General features: G+C 41.5%; 1 protein-coding gene across 1 annotated transcript in view; it reads right to left on the bottom strand.

Moving 5' to 3' along the window:
- Positions 1 to 352: 352 nt before the first annotated feature.
- The window catches only part of LOC115778845 (glypican-5-like), a 61,221-nt gene continuing 33,575 nt past the window's right edge, over positions 353 to 27,998 (bottom strand). The window contains exons 9-11 of the mRNA XM_030727197.1: positions 18,899 to 19,040; positions 2,431 to 2,534; positions 353 to 752 (exon numbers count right to left, since the gene is read on the bottom strand). Of these exons, the coding sequence (XP_030583057.1) occupies positions 657 to 752; positions 2,431 to 2,534; positions 18,899 to 19,040 (342 nt within the window). The 3' untranslated portion in view covers positions 353 to 656. The remainder of the gene's footprint in view (positions 753 to 2,430; positions 2,535 to 18,898; positions 19,041 to 27,998) is intronic.

The raw sequence follows: 27,998 nt of genomic DNA, 5'->3' as shown, positions 1-27,998 counted from the left end.
CAGACTTACAAACTGTGAACATCTTCACTAAGCTGCATGACCATCTGTTAATGGTCTGAAAGTAACACATAACTGGCTCTTTTGCCTTTCTAAGAAAGCGCCCAAATGCTTTTTGGACATTAATGAGTCCTCACAAGATTTTGTTCCCCACAGTCGCACCAGTTTGTTCACAGTGGAGGTCCTCAGCTTGAGCTACAGCTGGTATGGGACTCAGTGTCTGCGGCAGATACATCTTTTAAAGGTAAACCTAAACCAAACATCCCTTAATGTCCTGCTCTGATCTAGATTAACCTCAATTTACACTCAAGCCTTTGTTATCTTTAGAAATTCTTTATATAAATATATATAATATATATATTTGTATTTACATATCTCTTCAAAAAAAAAAGTCAGTAGTGCTGGCAGTCTATTCTATAAAAGTTAAATACAAATGAACACATGTAGAGGTAAGTACAGGTAATACAAAAATGCATACTGTGCACCTGTAGCTGTCGTAAACCAACGGCCAGGTGATCCAGAACAACATAACAATCATATCGGTTGAGCTGTGCTTACAGAAGGTACTCAGCATCACAAAAGAATGAACAAAAAAACAAAAACAAACAGTCTTTCAATGTTTCCTGTCTCTGACCAGTCCCAGATCTGTCTCTTCCTCATCAGCGTTGTTCCCATGGTGACAGCAGTAAGAGCAGCAGAGCGAGCAGGGTCAAAGGTTCGGGAGTCATCATGTGAGCAGAGCCTTTAACAGCCACCTGAGGAGGATCGGCAGTAAGATAAAACTTTACAGGAAATAGAGAGAAAAACGAGATCTATACACATTCATGCTAATTGTCAGTAAAATGCATTGATAACAGATACAAGTATTTTATGCATGTGTGTATCTGCAAAGTCCTTCTAAAAGCAAGTCTCACTAATGGCCAGCACTCGCAAATAAAAACACCTTCAAAATTTGCTGATTTTGACTTAAAATAAGATTTTATAAAGCTTTTTTTTCCCCCATGGAAGTTATGCTTCCACCACCATGCCTCTGTCTTACAATATAATGTCTGTAGTGTGACTGTCTGTGTGTTTATATGCTGTGAGCAAGCAAACAGTCTCAATTCACCTGTCATTTCTTTATATTTTGCTTCCAAGGACTTTCTTGTAATTTTTTTAAAGTGGTCTTTAGCAATAGTTCTCCAGGCTGTCTGAAGGCCATTGGCTGCTTTTTCACCCATTTTCAAACCCATCCTTGTACCTGACCATTTTCAGGGGAATGATTTTGTTGTGTGTAAGCCCCTTAACACTGACCTATGAATCATTCAAACAGTAAACAGGCACCTGACTCAGCCTGTTCCTCAAAGCTAACACAGTTTGACAGGCATAAAAGAGCTGTTAGCCAAACTGTTGGCATATCTCAGCATAATGTGCGGAGTGTCCTTAAAAATTCTGAGGAAACTGGACACGTGGGGGATAAAAAACGGTGTCAGGCCAAAAAAACTATCTACAGCTGACAAACAGTATCTGAAAGTCGTGTCCTTAATAAATAATAAAACATCCAACAAAGACCTGACACAGGACCCGAGAGATGCATCTGGCCCTTCAGTTGATCCAGCTACTGTTCACTGAAGCCTCAAACATGGACAGAATTATGAAGGCAGAAGAGCACCATGGGATTTCGATGTACCATGCAATACTGTGGTACAAACTCTGTTTTTGCCTTATTTACTGCATTTGCACATGTAAATCAGTGCACCTATTTCCCATTTTTCTAACAAAATATGAAGAAATGAGGGGGCAACTCAAGACTTTCTCACAGTGCGGTATGTAGGTATATGTACATATGTATAAATAAAGCTGGGCTTGCTATAAAATTGCAAAAAAAATTTCTGTATGCTTATTAAGCTTCAGGGAAAGCAAGTAGTGGTGCTACATCACACAGCAGACACGATTCAATGAGAAAACTACGCTGATATCAAGTCGCATCAGGATCTCTGAGCTCTGCGTGTGATAGGCTAATTGATCACACTGTACATTTGCTTCTCAGTAATTAATCAGAGCAGCTCATTGCAGTGATTTGGAGGAGGTGGTGGTGGGGTGTAAAATAACCCAAAAAGTATCGGAAAACGGTCAGAGACTTCAGGCCTCAGAATCGTCGATATTGATGCGCAACTACAGATCCGTCCCAAATGCTCCATGAAAGTCGGCGAAAATCAATACGGTTGTCAAAGAAAAAAAATCATTCCAAATAACTGCCGAGTCCCTCTGCACTCGTATGTGTTGATGTGCAGGATCTGTTTGACTTCTGGTGGCTGATACATTCTCAATCACATACCTGCTTCAAGCCGTTCCCAACCTGAAAGACATTCTTTGGATTTGGAGTTTTTGAAATGAGCAGAGAGGTCTACTAACCTCTCATGTTTACTGTTATTTTTAGTTATTTTTACATACCTGCGTAGGTGAGAGGAGATGAGGACGGACTGGGCGACGATGAGGAGGTGCCCTTTCCTTTCCTACTGGACTACGACCGCTGAATGCATCACCTGTCTCATCCCCTGAACAAAAGCAAAAATACGATGACAGCATGACAGCATATTAGATTAGATTAGATTAGTTTATCTATAGCACTGAGATGTGTTTGTGTCTGGAAAGATCAAATTAATATACCGCAACATGTTCAATGCTGAAAATCTGGCATTAAACTCTCCATTAAATTATGAGAGAAGGTTTGTGGAAGTTATTTTCTTTCTGTCTTTAGTCTCATGGTTGTGCAAAATCTTGCATTATTTATGACTGTTTTGTTGTTTAGGCCTAAAAGATTTATGGACTTTACCACACCCACCCACAGCTTCTCACAGCGTGAATACCGTTACCTTACAAGAATAAACACACACAGATGTGCAAAATGTTGCTTCATGTAATGGGTATGCGGCTGAACTTAACGAACCACTTTGACACTTTCATACAAGTGTGTGTGTGTGTGTGTGTGTGTGTGTGTGTGTGTGTGTGTGTGTGTGTGTGTGTGTGTGTGTGTGTGTGTGTGTGTTGGAAGGACTCCAGACCCATCCCAGGAGAAACTCAGGTAAATGAGTGGATTAGGACAGGAGCGAAACAGACTGTGCCGGCGGCCAAGTGCACTCACGCAGGCGCGCGTGTGCATGCGCGCGCACACACACACACACACACACACACACACACACACACACACACACACACACACACACACACTTCAGCCTGAGACATTCTCATACACACCTATTCTGTCATAAGAACACTCCTTCATAACGAGCTCTTTCTCTGTAATGTCCTGGCACAAACACAAACACAAACACACACACACACACACAAACACACATACACACACACACACACACACACACACACACACACACACACCTGCTTGGGAAGAAATCTGATTCTGTCTCTTACACATTGTCCTGCAGTACAATAGACAAAGAGCTTCTTTCAGTCGCTGAGGAATGAGGTGAGCTCGTTAACGTTCAAACACTCACACAGATATTATATCGCAGCATTGCAGACAGAAAATATGAGAAATTTAAAACAGAAACACAGACAACCTCCTTCATAAAAATATCAGTATGCGAGACGCCTGATATGTTTTTGTTTTCCGCGTCTGTGCTGATGATAGAGAAGATTTACTCATAGCAGAATGTTTACCAATTAGGCATCTGTCCTTTATTGTGCGCACTGTTGACAAATAGCAGCATGGAGCAATATGGGACCCTGGGTCCCTATCTGTACAAATGTGTGTGTTTGCATTCATGCCTGTGTCTGTGTGTGGTCTATTTTGTGACCATCTGTTCCCATCAGAACCGAAAACCTTGAGTCACATCTGGTTTGAACCTGTTTAGGAGACAGAATTGGGTCGTGTCATTATTGATTTCCCACAATAACAAGTGCAGTGAGACGAATTCACGTTTCAATTTCAGCACAATATTAACTGAGCCTCTCTTTCATTTACACTGAGCTTATTTTGATGAAAAATGGAGGGAAAAACACGTGTTGTTCACTTTGTTAGAACATCAGAGGGTAATGTTCCCCCTGACTACAGACATGCAGATATAAGCACACCGAGTGTGTTACCTGCATTACTCCAGATCAATTGACAAAATGATGACTGAAGGAAAACCATTAAAACCTGAGCACAATACATAAAGACATACCTAAGGTTTGGAGTGGCAAGAGACGAATTAACTACTTAAAAAAAAAATCTAGATATACAAGTCAACTGCTACTCCTAAATAATCAATACTTATCACTATTTTTACTTTAAATACAGATTCATGTCCTTTTAGCTGGATACAGTTTTAAATATCTGACTTTTTCTTGTCATTTTTCTTGCAATAAAATGCAGGAAATTATTCAAAAATTCTTCACTGAGATTCATAATTAGAACGACTTGCTTGAGCCTGTGTCACTGCGTGTCCTTGTGTGCATGTGTGCGTGTGTGTGTGTCACAACATGCAGTCTCCTCCTACGTGCCCTTCGGCATGTTTGTCTCTTAGCAACAATCCAGAACACATCACATATAGCAGATTGTCTAGAAATATGTGTACTGATACACATGCAGCTACAGATGATTGATTGCCATTGGACCTACTCATGGTGGGGTTTAACCTTTACTGCCACGAGCAAGGATAGGGTTATCCTTGGGTGTGTGTGTGTGTGCGTGTGTGTGTGTGTGTGTGTGTGTGTGTGTGTGTGTGTGTGTGTGTGTGTGTGTGTGTGTGTTTGGGTGAATTCATGACATTTGACGGATGCTTTCAGTGAACCGCAGTCTCCATGTCTGGGCTACTGCAGATCAGCCAAAAGCTTCAGCCTTATTCATGCAATACAAACAGCCAGCAGCTCCATTCATGCTCAGTCTGCATCCCCACAGGAGCTGAGCTGACACTTTACAAGGAGGGACACCAGTGGTCACCATGCCCTGCAATAAACTGTAACTGTAATGGCTGAAGAGGGCAGCTGGTGAAAACATCTGAGCACAGATTCACTATCTCCTCCTTTCCAAACAAATAAATATGTCCTTGTCACCACTGAGTTTTAATTTAGACACTTTCCCAAAACAAGAGGATTGGAGGAAATTGGATTTAGCTAAAGCTTTCACCCAGGGGTGACGGTAAGAGTCCAAAGCAGGTGGAGCAGAGCTATAAATCAGAGCTTTAGTGACCCATAGAAAACAGACTGTATGCCAAGGCTGAGTCTTTCTCTGTCTCTCTCGCTCTGTTTCTCTCACTCTCCTTTACACACATAACTTCAGAAAACACTCGCTTGGCTAACGTTAACGTACTGCAGACTAACTCAAACCATAACAGCTACTTCCCTAACCATAACCTAACATAAACTGCGTGTTTATGTTAATATGTTCATTTACCGTATTTTCCGGAGTATAAGTCGCACTTTTTTTCATAGTTTGGCTGGGGGTGCGACCTATACTCCGGAGCGACGTATATGTGACATTTATAACACATGAACCAAAATACTCCAGCCACTTGACATCTCCGTGAACTGCAGCTTTAAGGCAGTCTTGCGTAACCTGTGGGCGCAGTGGATGATGGATGGAGAGCACAGCTTAACGGCAACTGGGAGAATGCGCCACCCAACTTTCCTGGAAGTCATTGGATGGATCAAGAAAACATGGGCTTCAGTGACAAACCATCCTGTTGGGATTCAGAAAGGCTGGAATAATTGGAACTGCAGCTGACGACGAGTCTGACTAACGCGACACAGAAGAGGAAGCGGCGCTTCGTCTACGGAGTGTACGGAGTTGTTTAGAAGTGACACCGAGGATGAAGAATTCAATGGATTGATGGTTTGGTTAACTTGTTAGTATGTTCTTTATGCTATGGTTATCTGAATAACTTAATGTTACGTTAACATACCGAACACGTGTTCGTTGTGCGTCATGTAGCTGAATGTGCTACGTTAGCATAACGTAGACGTAACCGTGTTCGTCCTGTTCTTTAATCCATTATTATTTTAAATTGCCGTTCAAGATGGAATTTGTGCTCTGGGTCTCGGATTCTATCAACCCCCCCCCCCCCCAAAAAAAGTGCGACTTATAGTCCAGTGCGACCTATATATGTTTTTTTCTTCTTTATTATGCATTTTTTGGCTGGTGCGACCTATACTCCGGAGCGACGTATAGTCCGAAAAATACGGTAGTAGTTCTGCCAAAATGTGTGTTTTATCGAGGAGAGGGAAATCCAGTTCTTCATTCGTAAAACATGAACTTGTGCTTTCCAGAAGCATATTGTGACATCCAGTGTGATGTGATGTGATGTGTGCACCTCTTGCTGAGGCAGGGTGTGGGTTAAATATGCCCAGCTTTAGCCAGCTCTCTGGGAGAAGACTAGTCCATGTCTTCCTGCACTGCCAAAAACACATTTTCTCGAGCAAGGATTCAGCAAGGTCCTGCACATGCACCCGTGCACTGCACATGGCTCATGATAACTGTCCACCCTTATAGCTTGAATACCCTCTAAAAGCTAAGGTAAGTTCTTCTGCTTTACTTTGCAGCCTCCAAAATTGTTCCTTGGTATTCTGGTCTCGTTTTGCGTAGGAACAACTAAATGCTTCTTGTTTGGCATTTCTCATTGACTGCGGTTTGTGATCAATAACAACACCTAATTAAAGTTTAAATGTCAAATTCCTTACCATTTACTTTTTTAAACACAACATAAATATGTCCATCCATGGCCTTCTTGCTCCCTGGGGAACTAATGATAGTGACAGTTCAACAATCCAATTACCGTATTTTCCGGACTATAGAGCGCACCATACTATAAGCCGCACCTACAAATTTTTGGGAAAAAACTGGAAACGTACATATATAAGCCGCACCGGGCTATAAGCCGCTGGTATCTCCGCCGCTCTCGGTTTTCCACAATTACTCGGCACTCAGCAGAGGGGGACAGACAACCCCAAATTTGAGTTATAACAAGTCAATTCACCATTGATTCGTTCACGCCGAGCTTACGTGCAGCGGCTCTATTTCCCTCCTGTAGTGCCAGGTCGATAGCCCTCAACTTAAAAGCGGCATCATAGGAAGTTCTTTTTGTGGTTTCCATGATGAGGGAGTTTGAAAAAAATCTCTTTTGTGCCTGCTGCTAGCACTTGTTGGCGCTTTCTTCTTTGATTTCCAACTTTGACGTCCCATGATTCATATCCTGCTAAAGAGCCCCCTGGTGGTTAAAGAAAAATCCACAGAAACGCCGGACCGGGCTATAAGCCGCATGGTTCAAAACGTGGGAAAAAAGTAGCGGCTTATAGTCCGAAAAATACGGTAAATAAAACCTGTCATATGGCATTGGTGCATACAATAACAATTATAATAATAATAATAAATATTATTATTATTTACAAGGGCTGTAAGACACATTGATAATGAGCTGGGCTGCAGAAATACATGCTTATCTTTGTGACAAACAAGTCACGCATTTGTTCATGTTTTCATATTTCAGAGACAAAACATTCTACATCAAAATGTTGCCACAATCATAATTTGCATCTGGAGTTCTTCAGCTTTGTAATATCAGACAGTCGCATTCCTGCATGATCTGCAACAACTATTCGGGGAAAGCCACTACCCAAACATCAGCGTAGCTGTGTCTGATTCCTCCATTTGGCCATCTAAAACAAAAACCCTAGTGTCAGCACAGCATCTTCCTAATGGCAGCAGATGTTGCAGTGTGTGTGCTGTGTGTGTGTGCATAAATGCAGTGTGTGTGCCACAGAAACTTGTTAGTTATGCTTTGATCAGCCCGGCCTGTGTGTAAAGCAGAACTGAATTAATCCATTTGAATGTGTGCTATCTTGGTGCAGAAGGTAATATCAGATGAGTCTGCTGTGTGTGTGTGTGTGTGTGTGTGTGTGTGTGTGTGTGTGTGTGTGTGTGTGTGTGTGTGTGTGTGTGTGTGTGTGTGTGTGTGTGTGTGTCCGTTCCTATGGAAAGGCTGTCAGGGAAGCGTGATCTGAGGGGCCAAAGTTAACAATGAACTGACAGCAAAGGTGAAGCTGTATATGTATTAAGTGTGTGTGTGTCCGAAACAGCGCATTAATGATCCGTGTGTGGTATCAAATGCTTGTGGTGTACTGTACAGAACTGTCAATTTAGGCCCCAATTAGGCGCAGTCTTGTTGTTCCTCAGTTCATATACACGACGCATTCATTCACACACACACACACAGACACACACACACACAAGCTAATGATGCGAGGTGACCTTGAAAAGCGTCTGGATAGCTGGTGTGTGTAGGCGTGTAAATGTATCCCAAGCATTTCCAGCTGAATCAGTAATGAGCATTTCATTACTTCAGCCTCAGTTCCTCAGGGAGGAAACACACACACACATACACACAAACACACACACACACACAGAGCAGAAAGAGCATGATAGAAGGTAGCTGTAGATTATACCCTCAGCAAGTGCTTATTAGAATCAAATTATATTATGATAGCAAAATTTTAAAAAAGCAAAGAAAGAAAGAAGCAGACTGTGTACTTTGAACTTATACGTCCCGACATGAATGACTACTTTAAACGCAACCTTGCAATGAAAGCAGCATGATTCTGATATCCTGTTGCAACCTTGAAGGGTGCCGTACTGCAATATCATTCACTGCAGTCATCCTGTTATTTACTGACTTTAAAAAAGAAGACTCTGTCTCTCCCAGTATAGCTCACTGCATTGAATAGGCGACCCATATGCCTTAAGGCTATCGCAGAGGCCTGAATCCACCCCGAGGCCATTTACTGTGTGTCTTTCCCCTGCTCTCGCTCCCAGCTTTCCTGTCTTCTCTCCACAGTTCTATCTTAATAAGGGCCCAAAAATATAAAAATAAAGAGTATAACGAAAAAGGTAAGCTTGGTCAACTTACTCGTTGCGAGAATCTATAGACACTAAAATCATCCACCCTCATCCCTTTTGGGTAATTTGCCATGATATTTCTAAGCACTTAAGGAGGCGGAGCTGGAGTTGGCAGAGATGAAGATGTTAAGATTTTCACTGAGAGTGACCGGGATGGACAGGATTAGAAATGAGTATATCAGAGGTTGAGCAGGTTTGGAGGCAAAGTTAAAAAGGCAAGACTGAGATGGTTTGGACATGTGCAGAGGAGGGACAGTGTATATATTAGACAAAGGTTGCCACATAGGAGGAAAAGAGGAAGACCACAGAGGAGGTTCATGGATGTAGTGAAGGGGGGCATGCAGAGAGTTGATGTGACAGAGGAAGATGCTAAGGATGGAGTGAGATGAAGTCAGATGATCTCTGCGGTAACCCCTAAAGGGAGCAGCCAAAAGAAGATTTCCAAGCACTTTAATAAGATTTTATGTTCACTTACTCACTAAGATCATCAGTTAAGAATTTCTAACTACCAAGAAAATACTAATTACAGCAGACGCTCAGTGCTGTAGTTCATAAACAAGAAGGATACATTAAAATTTTCACCTGACTACTGCAGCCCCCCAGAGCGTGAACACGATTTGTGGCTACAGTCTATAGATGTCTCTTAAATGCTTCGCATGCAGGCAGTCATTAAGTTACTGTATTAAAAAAGAGGACAGCTGAGCGTGTGTGTGTGTGCCTGTTCAAAACACTGCTGTGCAGAACAGGAAGACTGGTGGGTGAACCATTTGTTGAGAATTGCTCATCCAAACCACGAGTATTGAGGTCAGTTGTCAAAGAAAACCAGATCAGACCAAAAAGAGATGAAAAAGTTAAACAAAACATTTCCATTTTTATAAGAACCAGTTTGACTTTCAGACCATCAGAGGGATCTGATTTTGGAAAAATGGAAAAAAAAAACCTTTTTTGGGCTACAGCTAGAAGTAGTTTAAGTTTAGTATAGGGTTTGAGACTTCTTGTACTAGTTAAACTTACACGTAAGAGGCTTGGCAATGCATTAATGCCAATGAATGTCCTCACAAAGATAATGAAAAGAAACATGTCTGTGTGTGTGTGTGTGTGTGTGTGTGTGTGTGTGTGTGTGTGTGTGTGTGTGTGTGTGTGTGTGTGTGTGTGTGTGTGTGTGTGTGTGTGTGTCTGTGTGTGTGGAGCAGGCAGGAGCCACTGGAAGGGAAACACTTGTAACAGAGAACAACTTTTAGTCTAAATATGGGCACCGCTCATCCAAACGACTCAGCAGTGCACTTACAGAACTCTGATCCCTGCCAACAGACCCACAAAGTTTCGGGTGAATCATTTGAGACAGGTGAAGAACAGATGGATAAAAAGATTTCCATCATTATTAGTAAGATAATGAAAAATTACAGGGTTCATCAAATTGATTAGAATCTATTCTAAAGGTGTACATGAAGGTGCAAGAGCCTGAAATGTCAGCCTCATGGTAGCGCTGCAGGGAAAGTAAGGGAATCGCCAAAGTCATTACAGCACAGTGTTATGGTGAATATTGGCGCCAAATGTGGTGCCAATCCATCAAGCAGGCGCTGAGATATTCCACAGAATAAGTGAACATTTTGATCTGCTGTAGTGGTTCTAGCTGAGGGTCATGTCATTTGCTCGGGGTAAAATTCTGACATTACAGCTTTATCGAATGAGAGTGTACAACAGTCTAGTTAGCTTCTCCATAATGACTGGTCCTCAGTGAAAAAAATATCCCGGTTAATGGCTGCTGCTTGTTTTCAAATAAATCACTGCAGCAGCTAATAATCTGATTTGCAACTGAGCATTTTTCCAAGGTCACACTCGTGGAGGTTATTCGGAGCCTCAAGCGGAACCGAGACCTTTGCGGTAAACAGTAAAAGCGTTGAAGACTGAAACATGAATGCAGCGTGGGACTGACAGTCATTAGAGGCGGATGAAAGAACGAAGAGAGCAGAATGGCTCTTTGAAGGCTATACATCAACTGCAGCCAGCGAGGATGTTGTGGGAGGTGCAGCTAGACAAAGCAAGGGCAGCGGGCTGCTTCAAAAGGTCAAGTATGGGCATAATGGCACCCTTGCAGAGACGACTAATACACAGATGACGCTAAATCAGATTTGCATGAACAAACCCGCTCAAGTGTCGAGACAAGCAGCAAGTCAGAGATAAAGAGAGGCAGGCTGGAAATAAGCAAACAGACGGGTTGATAGACAAGCAGACAGGCAGTGAACGGGACATGAGAGCTAGCGGAGAAGATGTTTGATAGAGGTTATGGGTGTGTTAGTGCAAGCGCAGCGAATTAATCGTGCTGCCGACCTATTCGGTAGATATTCTCAGTATCTCGCGTCAGGTTTTCTACTTTTATCTCACACATGTTGAGCAGAACAGAGAGCTTTGCATAAGAGAGCAAAGTGAATGCATAATTCTTTAATGAGCTGCATCTCCTGACCTGAGGAGCTATCATTAAACTCTGCCTAACTGACATTAGCATAAGCAAGATACACAACTACACACATACGAGATTGATTCTCCATCTCTCTGCCTCCACTGTTACCCCCATCACCCTCTGGGTGTTTAAGGGTGTGCACCAGTTAAAGTCAGTACACTTCAAGCTGTGAGACCTGAGCAACAAAATCAAAAATTTAAAAAATTTTAAAAAGAGCCGAGAGAAGAAAAAGTGGCAGCTTAAAGGGAAAGACCTGCCAAGTGATACATAACTCAGTCACTGACAACAAAAAGCATCTGGAACCAGAAGCTAAAGAAAAGTCCAAAGCAAATTTCCCCGATCAAAGAATCCAACAGAGTAACCATAAGCCTTTTTTTCTTTTTGTAACAGTGCTTAGCTTGGTAGTTATCCACATCCATATGATGCAGAATTAGTGGCTTATAGCAGGGTAACGTCAGGTTTAACTGTGAATTTTCAGGGTTACAAAGGATAAGGTGGAGGTAAGAGACCAGCACACACTGACCAATCAATTCTCCGGAAAACAGCGTCAACATTCTTTCTTCTTTCAGGGAGTCTACTCATTTGTGTCTTTATTAGTGACTACAAGTGAAAATATAACACAATAGAACAATAATGTCATAGTCTATATTGTGGAACCAAAATATAAACCAGCAGTGCAACAGTAGGATATTGTTTGCATTCATTGCATGCTGATGATCTCCAGTGTATGCGTGTACAAAGAAAGCAGTTTTATTTTATAGCACTGATCAATTCGATCCCAAGGCTCGCTTTGGGAACTTTTATAGTCACCAGTGCCGATTAGAAGGCTTGCCAGACTTTTTATTGTTCTTCCTGGCTCCCTTTAGACAGCACTGGATGCTTATGAATGCTGATCAAACTGTCCTGAGGCAGAGGGGCAGCATTTTTAGGCACTAGAAAACACTGGCCTTTCCCTTTAAGATGAAATAGCTTCTAAAGGCTTTGCGAAGCTGGCTCCAGGGAAGTGGGGGAGAGGCCAACAGAGCAAGGCAGGCACGATGGAGGGAAGATATGTGGAACAATATGTACAATATCCTGTTGTATATCTATTATTTATTTCAGGTTTATGTCCAGAACCAAAGGCTGGCACAAACTGCAAACTAGACTGTGCATTTGCAGATTCCACAGGACAAAATAAGGAAATGCACAATGCACAGATACACAGCTACATGGCCAAGAGAGATGGCATGAATCCTCCCACACCGCCTTACTTTCCTTATCGCTCCATGTGTTACTCTCTTCCTCTTCCTTCATTGTCATCAAATAGGGACCCAAGGGAGGAAAGACCACCTGGTAACCATAGCTACAGGGATTGAGCACCCCATTGCGAGTTGTACATTCACACATTCTCTTACAGACACACTTACACACAAATGCCTCTTGTGCTTAAAGAGTTCCTGAATATATTACCAGTGAATACGTAATAGAATATAAACCAGCCTGTGGTCTTGGTTCTTTCCAGAGTGGTATTACTGGTTGTAATGTGACTCATGGATACCTGGAGGTATTCAACCCCCCCCCACATTAAAGTACAGCAATTATGGTGACATGGCATTTCATTTGTTAGAGAAGAGAAGAGAAGAGAAGAGAAGAGAAGAGAAGAGAAGAGAAGAGAAGAGAAGAGAAGAGAAGAGAAGAGAAGAGAAGAGAAGAGAAGAGAAGAGAAGAGAAGAGAAGAGAAGATTACATTTACATTATTGACGTTATGGGACCTGGATGTCTAGGGAGACAGAGAGATCGGAGATGGGGCAGTTCAAAAAGGGATTGTGCTCGTTTGAGGAAGGAAAATCAATCAGTTTAAGTTTGGTGAATTCCAGAAAAAGAGAGAGCTAGAAATGACTAAACAGCATAAGAAGAGCAGTAAAGAACAGAAGAATAAAATTACTATGCTGCTGCAAAGTAATAAATAACTGATACTATTAAATAAACTACAAGGAGGAAAGCCATATCTGACTGCTGATGCAGAAATCCATAGGAAATTCAGGCTGCATTAGCTTCAATCTTTGCATCTATAGGCACGCATCCTTTTTTACTGGTGACATAGTGAAACAAATGCTGCTCGGGAACCTTCTGTATAACAATGTTTTCAAAACAGATGATAACAATGTGTGCGAATAAACTCCAGTATGAGTTTGGCTGGAGTTCACGGTCTCTGTCTAATGGCACAGACAGCTCTAACTTAAGCTCGCTGCTTTTAACTGATCATGTGTTCGGATGCCTGGCTTTTTCCTTTGTTTTTGATCACCGAGCGCTGTTTGCCAAGTGATTCTCCTCCTCCTGGCTGAGATCAACGCGCCTTGATGTGGAAAATGGACTTAAATCAAATAATAATAGGCTGCATACTGTCTCGGCACAACTAAAATAACTTCTCACTCAATAGCCCACATAAATAAAACACATCCGTTTTGAGGCTTGATTTCTGCCACTCGCTGATATCGCCCGGCATCAGACCTCCCTCGCTGCTCTCTCTCTCACACACACACACACACACACACACTCACACACACACACACACACACAGCCCTTATGCCATCTCAGCTTTCAACAAAGCCAAGAAGCAATTATGTCAAAATAATTAGAAAAGAAAAAGAATACATTCGTAATTTTTCTCAAATCTGATGGATGGGGATAGGGAGGGAGAGGGAAAACACAATTGTATTTGTGTGTGTGTGTGTGTGTGTGTGTGTTAAAGGACACATATACAGACATTGTAAGTCAAGCAGCAACACAGTACTGGATTTGTTCCCGTCAGTCAGAGAGGCAGAGAAACCATGCTGGGTTACACGCAAAGACACTTAAATCTTAGACACCTTGGGTGAAACACGTTGGGAACACAAACAAGAGGTCATAGAGATTTATTTGTGCATACGCATCCACACAGACTCTGATGCAAGCAGAGTCTGGATTCTGTGCTATTCCTTTCCTGTGAAATAATAAGCTCCACATTTCAGTGATTCGGATTTAGAGAAGTGGTTTGTAGGCAGAATTTTAAAGAGATAAAGCTGGAGAGCAAAGATTTAGTGGCAGCTGCACCATTAAAAAAAAAAACAGAGTAGCCTGAATTTATTTATTTGAGGGTATTTTATTTATACGTTACCTCAGAAGTACTGATTTAGTCTACTGTACAGGTATGCAAAGTACAAATAAAAAATAAATAAATGAAAAATGACTTGTGCAAGCCTTGCTGTGATTTGTGGGCTCTAGCCGATCCAGCATCACTCTTTCAGCTCCAGTGCACGTGAGCCTTGTTTATATGCATAGAGATGCTGACAAGCGAGAGGAAATGCAGAAAATCCCCGTCTGTCACTCTTTATTGTGATTCTCTCTCCAGGAATTCATTGCGGCTTGAGAGACATGATCCCAACACGCTGCCACTGGCTCGGTTAATCATAACCAGCAATTTTCTCTGCAAATATCCAACACACCTGCTTCGGGCCCGGCGGGAGGTTTGACTTTCCACAGAAGTGACACATCAAGGTTAGCGGAAAGGGTGTAATAAATGTACGGACAAATGCATTTCTTTTAGAGTCCTTAAATAAGGGGGTGAAGAACACAAACTTTCCCCAGAGAGGTGTTACAGTGAATGAACACAGCTTTCTAGTCACAACTACCATGTGGACACTATTTGAATGCTTTAAAAATAATCCTGATGTGCATATTTTCTAAAATACAAAGAATAGGAGTGATGTGTGTAAACGAAGTACCAATTATAATCTTCTGCCACCGGCACTGAAATATCACTGTTAATGATTTTTGTCAAATAAAACCCTATCCAGCAGGGGTTTCCTACCTTTGTTTTATTTATCAGATTATATGTATGACCTGATCAATTCAACTGAAGTTTCCCAGTCTCCGTTTCCATCCTAATGAAACTACATAACACACTAAAAAGTGATTTGATCTCAAAGTCTTCCAATACAACCTCTGAGATTCCAGTCAGAAACCACTTGTGCGTGTCATGGAACGTTCTGTCACCGCGAACGTGTTTGGGTTTCTTTGCATATGTTGGCCAGTTAATCAGCATGTGAGTTTTCCCAGCCAGAGGTGGATGTGGAGAATCAAGCCTTCCTCGTGACAGTAACACTTCTGTGAGAGGAGCTTTTGTCCTTCACGTGTTTGGTTGGTGGTGACACTAATGTCCCGCAAATGATCGGCTTTGTTTGCACGATTAAGATCAAATGCAGACTTGTTTGAAGTAATCACAGACCGCATTAAAAATGGACATAGATACCATGACGTCGTTCCTTGGCTTCTGAAGTCGCATCCTGAAGAGATTACCAGTTTCACCGTCACCGTCTTAGTTTCAAACAAGAGACCTGTTGGCCTATAGAGCTCTGCTGTCCAATAGTTTATTTGTTCAATACGTAATATACAGGAATGGAAACTAATTTGACTGTAGGTCAACAATCACTGAGGTGATACTTATTTTTTATTGTTTACAAATACAAAAAGTCAAAAATCTGTTTGCCCTATTTTGTAGAGCCTTACTCAAAGAGTATTTTTTTTCAGAAGACACAAATATAAACGACCGAGGAGCAGCAAATTTAGCAAAAGGTTGACGGACGATGGACTTCGCTGACTGTCGTCTGTCCTCGACAGCGGAGCTAAAAATCGAATGTGAGGAGGAAGGGCGGTCTGACTGTGAAAACCTCTTGCTCACTGGCTAAAGGTTTGTGATTGACAAGTCATTAGCCACATTTTCAGCTTGCTTGGAATCCTGGCTGAGTAGGTACTAAAAAAGTAGCAGGTACTGCCAGCTAATGGAAAACCCTAAAACCAAGTCATATCGAGTCAAGTAGGTACTAGTGGAAAAGAAACATTTGTGTAGCATGCCTTAGCTTTAAGACCTGCTATATAGCACACTAGACCTAAATGGTACAGATAAAACAGCTGTAGGTAGAAGTACAGCTAAACGGTTAAGACTCATGCCTATTCAAAAAACAACAAGGGCCCATTGAAACGGCGAGAGCTTTGGGAACAGCAATACTGTCTGTTCATCATCTCTTAACACATGAATTCAGTCCAGCTGCCTTTTGTTTTCTAAATGCGTACTACATAAACACACCGTCATAGTGGCATTTCACAATTTACATGGGAGACGGCTGTTAATGTGTTTCTTTTTTTTGTGTGCTCTTCTTTCTAGTGTGAAATTAAAAAGGATTTGGGGGGGGGGGGGGGGGGGGGGGGGGGGGGTCACATACATGGTAGCAAATCCCCATTTAGGATGTTAGCATCATGTCCTCCATGCTTGCTCTTAATTTTACACTGAAATTGGTTTGAAATTTTGTTTTGACTTTAATCTTTTATTGGATAAGGACTGTTCAGTTGTTTGCAGTGTGCGAGTGTTGTTTGCACTTATGGCTGTAATGTAAGGACTCATACCCGGGTCACTTCTGAAAAATAGATTTTTTTAATCTAAATGAGACTTTTACTTTGAAAGAAATAAAGACACCTTTTTTTTTAACCAAAAAGAAGAGAAATCCAGCTTTTTCCAGGCTGAAAACATTTTCTACACTTGTTTACAGTTTACACCATTTTTGTAAATGGACTGCTGCTTATATAGCACCCTTATACTCAACTGAGCACTCATTCAGCCACTCACACACTTTCATACAGCTCTTTATCTGTGCCTAACACACACACACACACACACACACACACACACACACACACACACACTATAGATCTAAATAGTACTGATAAAACAGCTGTAGGAGCATCTTACTTAAGGCTACTTCATGCAAACTGAAGTGCCACACATCGATCCACTGACCTTCCAACTGGTGGATCACCCACTCTACCATCTGAGCCACAGCTGTTAAGGTGGTACTAAGCCATAAAGAAATACATAAATAAATATTGGCTCAAAAATGGTCTCACAAACCTTTGGTATAGTATTTCCATCAACCACTATGAGATCTTCTCTCAGCTGAAACAGCTCACAATTGTCACGGTGCGTGGGAGTAGACCATGTGTGGAGGTGAGGACCCAAACACAGGACTCAGGAGCAGGCAGTTGTGAATTAACAGAAGGTGAGCATTTATTGTGGCTGATAAAACAAACTAATAAAACAAGGCAGGCTACAAAACCTAAACTGAGGGAAAACTAGACAATACGAGGAGCAAGGAGAACACAGGCGCAAAAACAACAGCACAAAGACAACAAGACTCCGACAAGAGACAAGGGAACGAGTGAGACAATAAATACACAGAAGGATAATCGGGGAACAGGCAACAGGTGAGGAGCACAGGTGAATGGAATACATTAATGAGACAAAGGAAGCAAAACTAAACACAAAGCACACGGGACAAGGGACTGTCAAAATAAAACAGGAAGTGACCAAACACGACACAATGCAGATGACATATAGGGAGGCTGGCACTCATAGGAAATCTAAACATATGACTAAAAGGGAAAGACAAAAAACACAGAAGACTAGACACAGACACTGGAACACAAGAACACGGGGAAGATGAGAACAAGGGATTCAGCAACTTAATAACTATAACAGTAAACTATAACAATCTAAAAATCTAAACCATAAGAAATTAAACAACAGAATTCAACTACAAAAACTTAAAACATTGGGCAAAAGGCCCAGGACCATGACAACAATAGTCCCTGTTAGCATATTAAATACCTTTTAGTTACTATGATTGTTGCTTTACTTGCCATGCTGCTCAAAGCTATTTTTCTGAGCAACATTTCCTTGCTCAGATTTTTTCCCCCTAACTCTACTTGGGGCCAGTTCTTTTAGCCGAATCTTCCTTTTACCCCTCAGTGAGAAGGAGATCTACAGTGAGCACATTACATGCTTTGAGAAACACAGGGCCTTGAGATGTTTTTCAGGTCAGGGATAACAAACATTACACTGGGCCAGTACACTCAACCCAGAACATCCTTTCTCAAATTAGCAATTAAAATGTAAGTAAATTTGAACTCCACTCACTCTGTGGAATTGTCTCAAAGTTCGTACGGGTCCCAGTTCTCCCTGTGACACCCATGTATTATGTATAAGCATATGCACGATGAATAAGTCCAGAGATAAATGACGTAAATTATATTTTATTTTTCTGTTTCTGTTTTTGGTGTGACCTGGTTGTTAGTGCATCCTTTATCCTGGCTGAGGAGGAAGCAAACTGCAGAGACCAGCAGAAAGTGAGATGGAAAAAGCGAGAGAAGAGCAGAAAGAGGGAGGATAGTTGAATCCATGTCTTGGTACTATCCCTCCCTCTGGGCTTTTTCCTGCTGGCACACAATATGTGGAGGCTGCAGTATTTTAAATCTCTACCGTATAAATACCAATGGACTATGCACACATTGTCTTTTATTATTTGTGTGTGTGTGTATCAGAAGCAAAAGACAACATTACAAATCTGGACCAACTCATTTGCGTACATGTGTGGGTGTATGTTTGCTAATGTTTGTTTCTGCATGCTTGTCTATGTGCTTGTGTGTGTGTGTGTGTGTGTGTGTGTGTGTGTGTGTGTGTGTGTGTGTGTGTGTGTGTGTGTGCGTGTGTGACTCACCGCTCTCTTCACCAGATGCTTCACAGCCATCTTCATCATCACAGTTGTCTCCACTGCCTCCATCTGTCTGGGCACTCCCTCCCTCCTCTTCCTCTGCCCTTCCTCTTGCTTTGCTCACCCAGCCCAGCTCCACTAATAGCTCCTAAATAAAGCACACACAGATAAACTTTTACATTTGTAGTCATGCTCATGGTATGAAGTTAATAAATGTGGAGAGACAGAAATGTTGGTCAGTTTGTCAGTCACCACTGTACTATATACTGTTATATTCCTATTATATTAATACACTACTCACAAAAAGTTTGGGATATTTGGCTTCCAGGTGAAATTTATGGAAAATGTAAAAAGTTCTCGCTACAGTGATATTATATCATGAAGGATGCATTCGTGATTTCCTCATCTCAAACAACTTATTGAAACAAAAAAACCAGGACATTCATTGGTTGATTCGAGGATCAAACACTTATTGTGAATTTTTCTCTAATGAGAAGAGCAACTTGTGCAAAAAGTTCTGAAACATTTAACAGTTGGACATGTGCATTCAAAAGCTTAGAGAAGGTCACATTAAGTTCACCTGTAAAGGTTTGAATGCATTTTAGGCTCGTCCTGAAATTTCACCCAAAAGCCAAGTATCCCTAACTTTTTGTGAGTAGTGTATACTAGCAGTTGATTACCTGTATGATGTGGTTCACTTTTTTTTTTAATGCAGTTTTGGTCACAGCGGCTTTTTTGTGACAGTGGAGAGAGACAGGAAATGGGGGAAAGATACAGGGGAAGACACGCGGGCAAATCGACGCCGGGCCAGGACGCGAACCCGCACCGCCTGCACCGCAACGCGGCGTGTGCATGTGGTCGCCGGCTTCACCACTAAGCCACCCAGGCACCCCGTGGTTCACTTTTAACATGAAATCAGTTGGGCGCTCCCTGAACTTCTCATAAAACATATCCGGTCCCACTTCTTTTCATTTTGCAGTGCATATTAGAAAATTATTATCATACAGCTAGAAGATGAGCCTGGTATCAAACTGTCGGCAAAAAGGAGACCTTTCATATGCTTTAACTTGTTTTGATCAGCCACCTATCCCACATGATGATATGACCCTTGACAACTTAAGTTCTCATTGAATTTATCAGCTTGTTTCTCCTACTCTATATGCTAAATTGGTGATATTTTGCTATTGAAACTACGATATATCCCATGATACTGATGCTGTGGATTTTAACTATGGATTGTGAGTGGATATAAAATAAAATTTAACAGTGCAAACCCCCAGTGCACTTTGAACTCTACTTTTCATAGTATGAAGGTAAAATTCCCCGTGGCTTTGTTAAATACCAGTAGTGTGCAAAATTCTTGCACTTCCCCTCATTTCTTCATATTTTGGTTTATGTGCAGGAGTTTTGAGGATCTCTGTTATGTAAGATTCAGGTATCCTCTTTTGTGGTCCCTTGTTTTTCCCAGTCATGTCCCCATGTGTGTCTGGTCGCTCTGTGTCCTGTCTCAGTGGGTGTCTGTTTTCCCCTTTTGTAATCCCATTGTCTTGTTAGTTAGATTCTGCACAACTGTGTCTTGTTTTCACCAGCTGTGTCCTCTCTGCCCAGTTACCTTGTGTGTATTTAAGGCCTCAGTTTTCTGCAGTTCTTTGTTATGTCCTCCCCTCACGCTGTGTGCTCCCTTGCTTCATATTTTCCCTGTTGTCTTCAAGTTTTGTATTTCTGGCTCCAGCCCTATTTGCATTTTGTATATTTCCCTGTGAGTTTAAGTTTACTTCCTGTCCTCAGAGTCCTGCAATTGGGTCCTACTCTGCCTGCCACATAGCCGAGCCATGACAATTGGATGGTGGAGCAAAATCTGACTGTACTTTCCTGCATTCACAATTCCATCAATTTTGACAAGATTACACACACCACTGGCTGAAATGCAGCCCCAAACCATGAAAAAATTCTCCATCATGTTTTCCAGGTGGATGTAGACACTTGCATTCATCTGCTGTACCTCTCCTGACCTCCTCCATGCATACTGATGATGACTTGAACCAAACATTTCAAATTTGGATTCAGCTTTCCATCAGACCTATTGCCACTGATTTTCAGTCCAGTTCTTGTGTAATTTGGCGTAGCTCAACTTTTATCCCTGTTTCCCTTCCTTAAGAATGGCTTCTTGACAGCCGCCCTTCCACTGAGACCATTTCTGATGAGGCGTCGGTGAAAAGTAAATTGATCAACTGAAGGACCAGATGCATCTCTCAGGTCCTGTATCAGGTCTTTGCTGGCTTTTTTTTCCTGTTAAGGACATGACTTTCAGATACTGCTTATCTGCTTTAGATTGCTTTTTAGGCTTTCCACTCCTTTTGTCTTCCACTTGTCCATTTTTTTTTAGCACATATTGCACACTATGCTGAGATATGCGAAGTTTTCTGTTGATAGCTCTTTGAGAATCACCTTGCTGGAGGAAAAAATATTAATTTTATGCCTGTCAAACTGTGTTATCTTTGCCATTTTTGTAGATTCAACTAAAAAAAATGGGAACAGATGCTTTTTTGTGACAGGCTGCTAGCAACAAAGTGTCTAAAAATACAATTTAAAAGGGTTTCTCTGCTAAGTTGTGTTATGTGTAGCTACAATACTGGTTCATCCCTTGAGTTAGGTGTCTAACACGAGGGATGTCCAGTTCTTGCATCTGAGAAGGACTGAAAATGAGTGAAAAAGCAGCTAATGTCCAAAGATCATGTCTGAAAGACCTTCCTTGGAAGCAAAATTTAAAGAAATGGAGGTAGCCAAACAGATCTGCACAGTATTGTACACGATAAATGTTCTAGAAAGAACACAATGAAAGACTAGAAAACCAGGTCAAAGATCACACAAAAAGTTTATTGAGGGCATGTTATGACAGCAAGAATCTACATTCTCCACAGCTTATTTAGGTCAGTGCTGATGCTGTGGGATATCATATAATTGTGATGCCAGATAAAAACTTCATGTCTCTAAAAAATTTTATGTTATCAGCTTTTTATTTTGATTCAATATGACTGGAATATGATTATCCTAAATATAAATAATACTAATAATAAAAAAAAAGTCATCAAATTTTAAGTTATATGGTTTTCACCCATACACTATGACCAGCTTAGGACAGAGATAAGGCAAGCAAACACCAGCTTTATGAAGGAAAAAAAAAAAAAAATATATATATATATATATATATATATAATATTACTGTGATGCCATAAAGTTGTAGCGTCTATTGTAATGATTAACAAAAGGGCAAACAGCAAATTGTCTGAGATTTTATAATTCCAAAAAAAATGCAGGGTGAGAGCTGTCTCAGATGGTAAGCAGCCAAAGTCTGTTTGACTCTCTCCTGTTTAAAGATGACTTAACTCTGCCTACCAAATATAATCCCTTTAGCGCATGAACATAATGTGTCACTCTATACTTTGAAACCCAATGGGAAATTATTTAGTAGGCAAATATTATGTCAGTATAACAATGAAAACAGTAGCAGCATACCTATGCTTGTGTTTGGATCAAGAAAAAATGTTTAAATTAACTCAAAAATGGACTGTAAGAAAACATCATGGATCACTTTATATGATTAACAAACAATGGTGCAACTTCCCGTCATGGAGTGCACATATACAATCAGAAAAACACACAAATTTTAAAATCCTGCCTGTATTTCAGGGCGAGTTTCCTCACAGGACCAAAAGAAAGTGGGATGCAAACAGAGGGGCATCTGGCCTCCACCACAGAGTAGGTGTATAGCAGCCGTGAAACCAAGGGGAAGCAAGGTTATTATATGACAGCATGTCCAAGGGGACACAGAGACGTACTAGACTCTGTATGGTGATTCACCATCATGTCATTGGACTGCAAATTAGGGCTGAGGGAGGACAAAAATACATTACAGCACTGTTTCCACCAGGACTGTTTTCTTAGTCATGTGGAAAGTCTGAAATTTAAACAGGATTTGGGCCATGTGGCACTGAAACTCCTCTGTGAAACCAACAGAGCCAACAAATAAAATTATTCAAGTGTGGCAACTCCAGAATAGTCTGTCCAATGTAATTAATGACTGGAGAAAAACTTATTGGAAGTGGCTGAGGTGACAACTTTTGCATATTCCAAAAATACAAATAAAGAAAATTAGCATTAAGCAGAGGTTGAGGGCTAAAATTTAGATTAATTCTTAATAATGAAAGATAGCAAGACAATTCCAACCATTCCGATGACAATCATGCTTACTGACAAGCTACCTTTGGACGCTTTTTTCAAAATAAATGCATGTGATGCATTTCAGCCACTGCAATAAATTTCAAATGTCAATTATCCCACCAAGTGAGCATCTTTTAAAGGCCACAGCCTGTCTGAGTAATGTTGCTGAGCATATCCATCCCTTTATGACCACAATGCACCATGTCACAAAGCTCAAATCATCTCAAATTGGTTTCCTGAACATGACGATGAGTTCACTGTACTCAACCAGCCTCCAAAGTCACCAGATCTCAATCCAACCTTTGGGATGTGATGGGATGGGAGATTCACATCATGAACGTGCAGCACCTGTGTGATGCAATCGTGTCAATATGGACTAAAATCTCTGAGGAATGTTTCCAGCACCTTGTTGTTGTGTTGAGACACATTAAATTCTCCACAGTAAAATTAGGATCAATTTAAGCGACCAACTTACAACAGGAAGAGCAAAGTGAACAAAGCCTTCTTTGCCCATCTTTGGCTGTCACGTAATAAAAAAAGGGAGATGAGCAGTGATGAGAACGCTGCCCCTTCTGCACAGGGCAGACCCACAAGGTCGATTAATCTCATCTTGACTGGATGTGCATGCACCTACAAATTTTAATTGTGAGTACAGACAAGTGGTTACATGAAGAAAATCCCATTAGACAGCAAAGCCTGTGTGAAACACAAGCCACTGCAGCAAAGGTCTGATTAACACGCAGTACAAATTAGGGCAGTGAAAGATAAAAAGACACTAAGGAAAAGGCATAAAGAAAGACAGACCTTCAAAACCTGGTCGGAGAAATAATTAAAATTCCAGGGACGCTTCTTTGTCCTGTCTCAGATTTTCTTTCTACTCTCATCCTTCTGGTAGGAGTGTGTAAATGGCACATATGACAGGCATGAATAATAATTAATAAATGGTATGCATTAATGGCTGTGCCTCAGATGAATGGCTTCACCCACGGAGAAGGCACCAGAGCAGCGAGTTCAAAAGAAACAAAGCCCAGGACGTGGATTTCCAAAGGCGACTCTTAACGGCTTCAAATTACACCGAGTTTGTTTGTATGTGTGCACAGGCTCGCACCCTCTCAATTTATCTGAAAGATGGAAAGCCCACACACGCCTCGGAATGGAAAATATCAGACCTTTCCCTTTGGTTCATGTTGTGGTCTGTTAGCATCACTGCGATCGATCCAGAGGGCACGCATCCAAACACATTGATCTAAGTGCACGTTCGTTTGCACTGAATTGCATGTCGAGATTAACGGAAGCTTGAATAGTCTTTAAATCACAGATGACCAAGAGTATACAAGTTAGATTGAATTAATGAGCCTAAGAAAGCAAATGTCATCCATAAAAAAACGATTACATGGTACACGTGTGGTGCATGTTTGTGTGTCTGTGGTTTGGGGGATGCTGACTTGGCATTTTCTCCATGTAAATGCAGCATGATTAATGGAGTTACCACTAAAATTAGACAGTACAGAAAAAGCTTCAACAGCAAGAAAAAGAGAGAGAAAGAAAACTAGGCCGTAACATGTCCCATGCAATGATTTTTTCATAACCATCACCAAGACTTATGTAAACAGAGGTTAACAGGTTTTCTTTAAAAGGAGTGGTTATCACTAGGAGGGCATAATTTCTTCCTATATTTCAAAGTTTTAGTAGGTGTATACAACGCATTTACTACCTTTGATACATTTGCGTGTTACTGGGTTACTTTTAATGACAGGAAAAATCAAAATTTTTATGTTTTCAACAGTCTCCACACCCATCAGAACGCAGAAGCTAAATTCTTTTTTTCTTTTTTTTTTTTTTTTTGTGGTCCACATGTGCTTCTTCAAACACTTACGAGGACGTACATGTAACCGTGGAACCGTGGCCTACATAACTATAGCATGACGCAGTATCAACGAAGGGGAAGGGCATACGCAGTATGAAATCTTATCACCGTCTTCATCAGTTTCATGATAATGGCTAAAAGGGAATATTACACTAAAAGAAATATCAGAAAAATGCCCCATTACTGCTGACAAATTCAATGAAAAGACTAAAACCAACAACTAACTGATGCCACTTAGATGTAACTCCTCCAACCAAAGCCTGACGTGTCGTTTCTCCCTGCCACAGCGCTCCATTGTTACCAAAAACAATTAAAGTGGAATTAAATATTAAGGCTATCCCAAAAATAGGAAACTTTGTGAAGCTGAGCCGTAAGAGCAGTCTAAAGCCTGAGCTTTCCACTCACAGAAGTTACTTGTAAAAACACTGACCTCATTATTTAAAACTCCAGCCATATTTAATATGAGCATACACCATTGGATAATAGGCGCCCTTTAAAAATTATTAAAAATACATCAATGAGCGACACTGCTGAGTTGGGTGACATGTCCGGTCATTGCTGTGTCCCAGCAGTGCGTGGATTATAGAGTGGAGGACGGTGCAGGAAACTGCAGACTGAATACTAAACAAAACTTGAGCCTTTATTGCTCCAGATCAAAGTGCCAAATTAAAAAAAACAACAAAAAAAACCCCCAGTCTGATAGAAATCATAATTCAAAGGACACAACATCCAATCAGAACTATACTGCTCAAAAAAATAAAGGGAACACTTAAACAACACGATATAACTCCAAGTAAATAAAACTTCTGTGAAATCAAACTGTCCACTTAGGAAGCAACACTGATTGACAATTAATTTCACATGCTGTTGTGCAAATGGAATAGACAACAGGTGGAAATTATTGGCAATTAGCAAGACACACTCAATAAAGGAATGGTTCTGCAGGTAGGGACCACAGACCACTTCTCAGTACCTATGCTTTCTGGCTGATGTTTTGTCACTTTTGAATGTTGGTGGTGCGTTCACACTCGTGGTAGCATGAGACGGACTCTACAACCCACACAAGCGGCTCAGGTAGTGCAGCTCATCCAGGATGGCACATCAATGCGAGCTGTGGCAAGAAGGTTTGCTGTGTCTGTCAGTGTAGTGTCCAGAGGTTGGAGGCGCTACCAGGAGACAGGCCAGTACACCAGAAGACGTGGAGGAGGCCGTAGGAGGGCAACAACCCAGCAGCAGGACCGCTACCTCCGCCTTTGTGCAAGGAGGAACAGGAGGAGCACTGCCAGAGCCCTGCAAAATGACCTCCAGCAGGCCACAAATGTGCATGTGTCTGCACAAACGGTTAGAAACCGACTCCATGAGGATGGTATGAGGGCCCGACGTCCACAGATGGGGGTTGTGCTCACAGCACCAACACCGTGCAGGAGCGGCTGTCTGCTGTAAAGCTGTCATTCAGAACCGGTCACGGCTACACTTTGGGTCAGAATGAATCCGCTAGCAATAAGCAGTGTAAAACACGACGTAATCAGTTAATAAATTGCTTTTTTTCTCATTTCAAATTGTTTCTGAACTGTTAGTGCTATGCTGGCGCCTCAAATCTCTAGCTTCTCTCCCCTCAGAGATCGAAGACAGCCACATAAAATCCACTGCATCCGTTCCACTTACGGGACAGATGCAGTGGATTTTATATGGCAGGCTAGACTCTCCTATTTTGATTGACACCTCGTTCGGCCAATCAACCACGCTATGTGACACCCCCTGGTTATTATTGGCTCTGGAAAACCCATTTCTTAATATGATTGGCTGAATGAGGTGTCAATCAAAACGGGAGGGCCTAGCCTTTCATATAAAATGCACTACATCCCAGAGGACAGGACACGGCCAGTTAACGGGCAACGACAGGGGTTTTCCACAGCCAACGATAAGCAGAGGGCGAAGTTTTTTCAGGTGATTTTGGTTCAGCCAGTTAACAGGTTAAAACGTTCACCACTATGTTTAATGTCAGTCTGCTTGTTATAAACTATCTAAATTAAAAGCAAGTAGAGATGAACTAATTGTGCTTCATGTTATTCTGCTCAATTTCCACAACACAGCACAGCTCAAAAACACTGCTTATGACCAGAGATTTCATTTACGCTACATGAGAGCGCATTCAGCTCCAAAACACAGTGGTTGCCAAAAGAACTGAGGTTTGAGAAAGTTTGGTGGTTATTTCTGTCCAGAAGTTTTCTATTGGTGGACAGAGCCAGAATGCGTGGAGGTGGTCATCAGTTGTGTTAAGTGTACAGTGTGTGCAAACATCTCAGTTCCTTAACAACAAAAATATATTCCACATTGTCAACTGATTCTAATCTCTGCCTTATCCAGGCAGTATATATATATATATATATATATATATATATATATATATATATATATATATATATATATATTGTGTGTTTGTCATAGTACCGGCAAGAATTTAAAACTACTTTCACCCCTGGGTACCGAGATGAGATCCTCAGACCCCTTGTGAGACCATATGCTGGTGCAGTTGGCCCTGGATTACTCCTAATGCAGGACAATGCTAGACCTCATGCGGCTGGAGTGTATCAGCAGTTCCTGCAAGATGAAGGCATTGAAGCTATGGACTGGCCCGCCCGTTCCCCAGACCTGAATCTGATTGAGCACATCTGGGATATCACGTCCCGTTCCATCCACCAACGTCACGTTGTACCACAGACTGTCCAGGAGTTGGCGGATGCTTTGGCACAGGTCTGGCCTCAGGAGACCATCCGCCACCTCATCAGGAGCATCCAGGCGTTGTAGGGAGGTCATACAGGCACGTGGAGACCACACACAATACTGAGCCTCATTTTGACTTGTTTTAAGGACATTACAACAAAGATCAGCCTGTAGTGTGTTTTTCCACTTTAATTTTGTGTGTGACTCCAAATCCAGGCCTCTGTTGGTTAATAAATTTGATTTCCATTGATGATTTTTGTGTGATTTTGTTGTCAGCACATTCAACTTTGTACA

This window comes from Archocentrus centrarchus, chromosome 4, assembly GCF_007364275.1.
Source record: "Archocentrus centrarchus isolate MPI-CPG fArcCen1 chromosome 4, fArcCen1, whole genome shotgun sequence".
Taxonomy (NCBI): Eukaryota; Metazoa; Chordata; class Actinopteri; order Cichliformes; family Cichlidae; genus Archocentrus; species Archocentrus centrarchus.
This window is presented reverse-complemented; position numbering and strand designations above follow the sequence as displayed.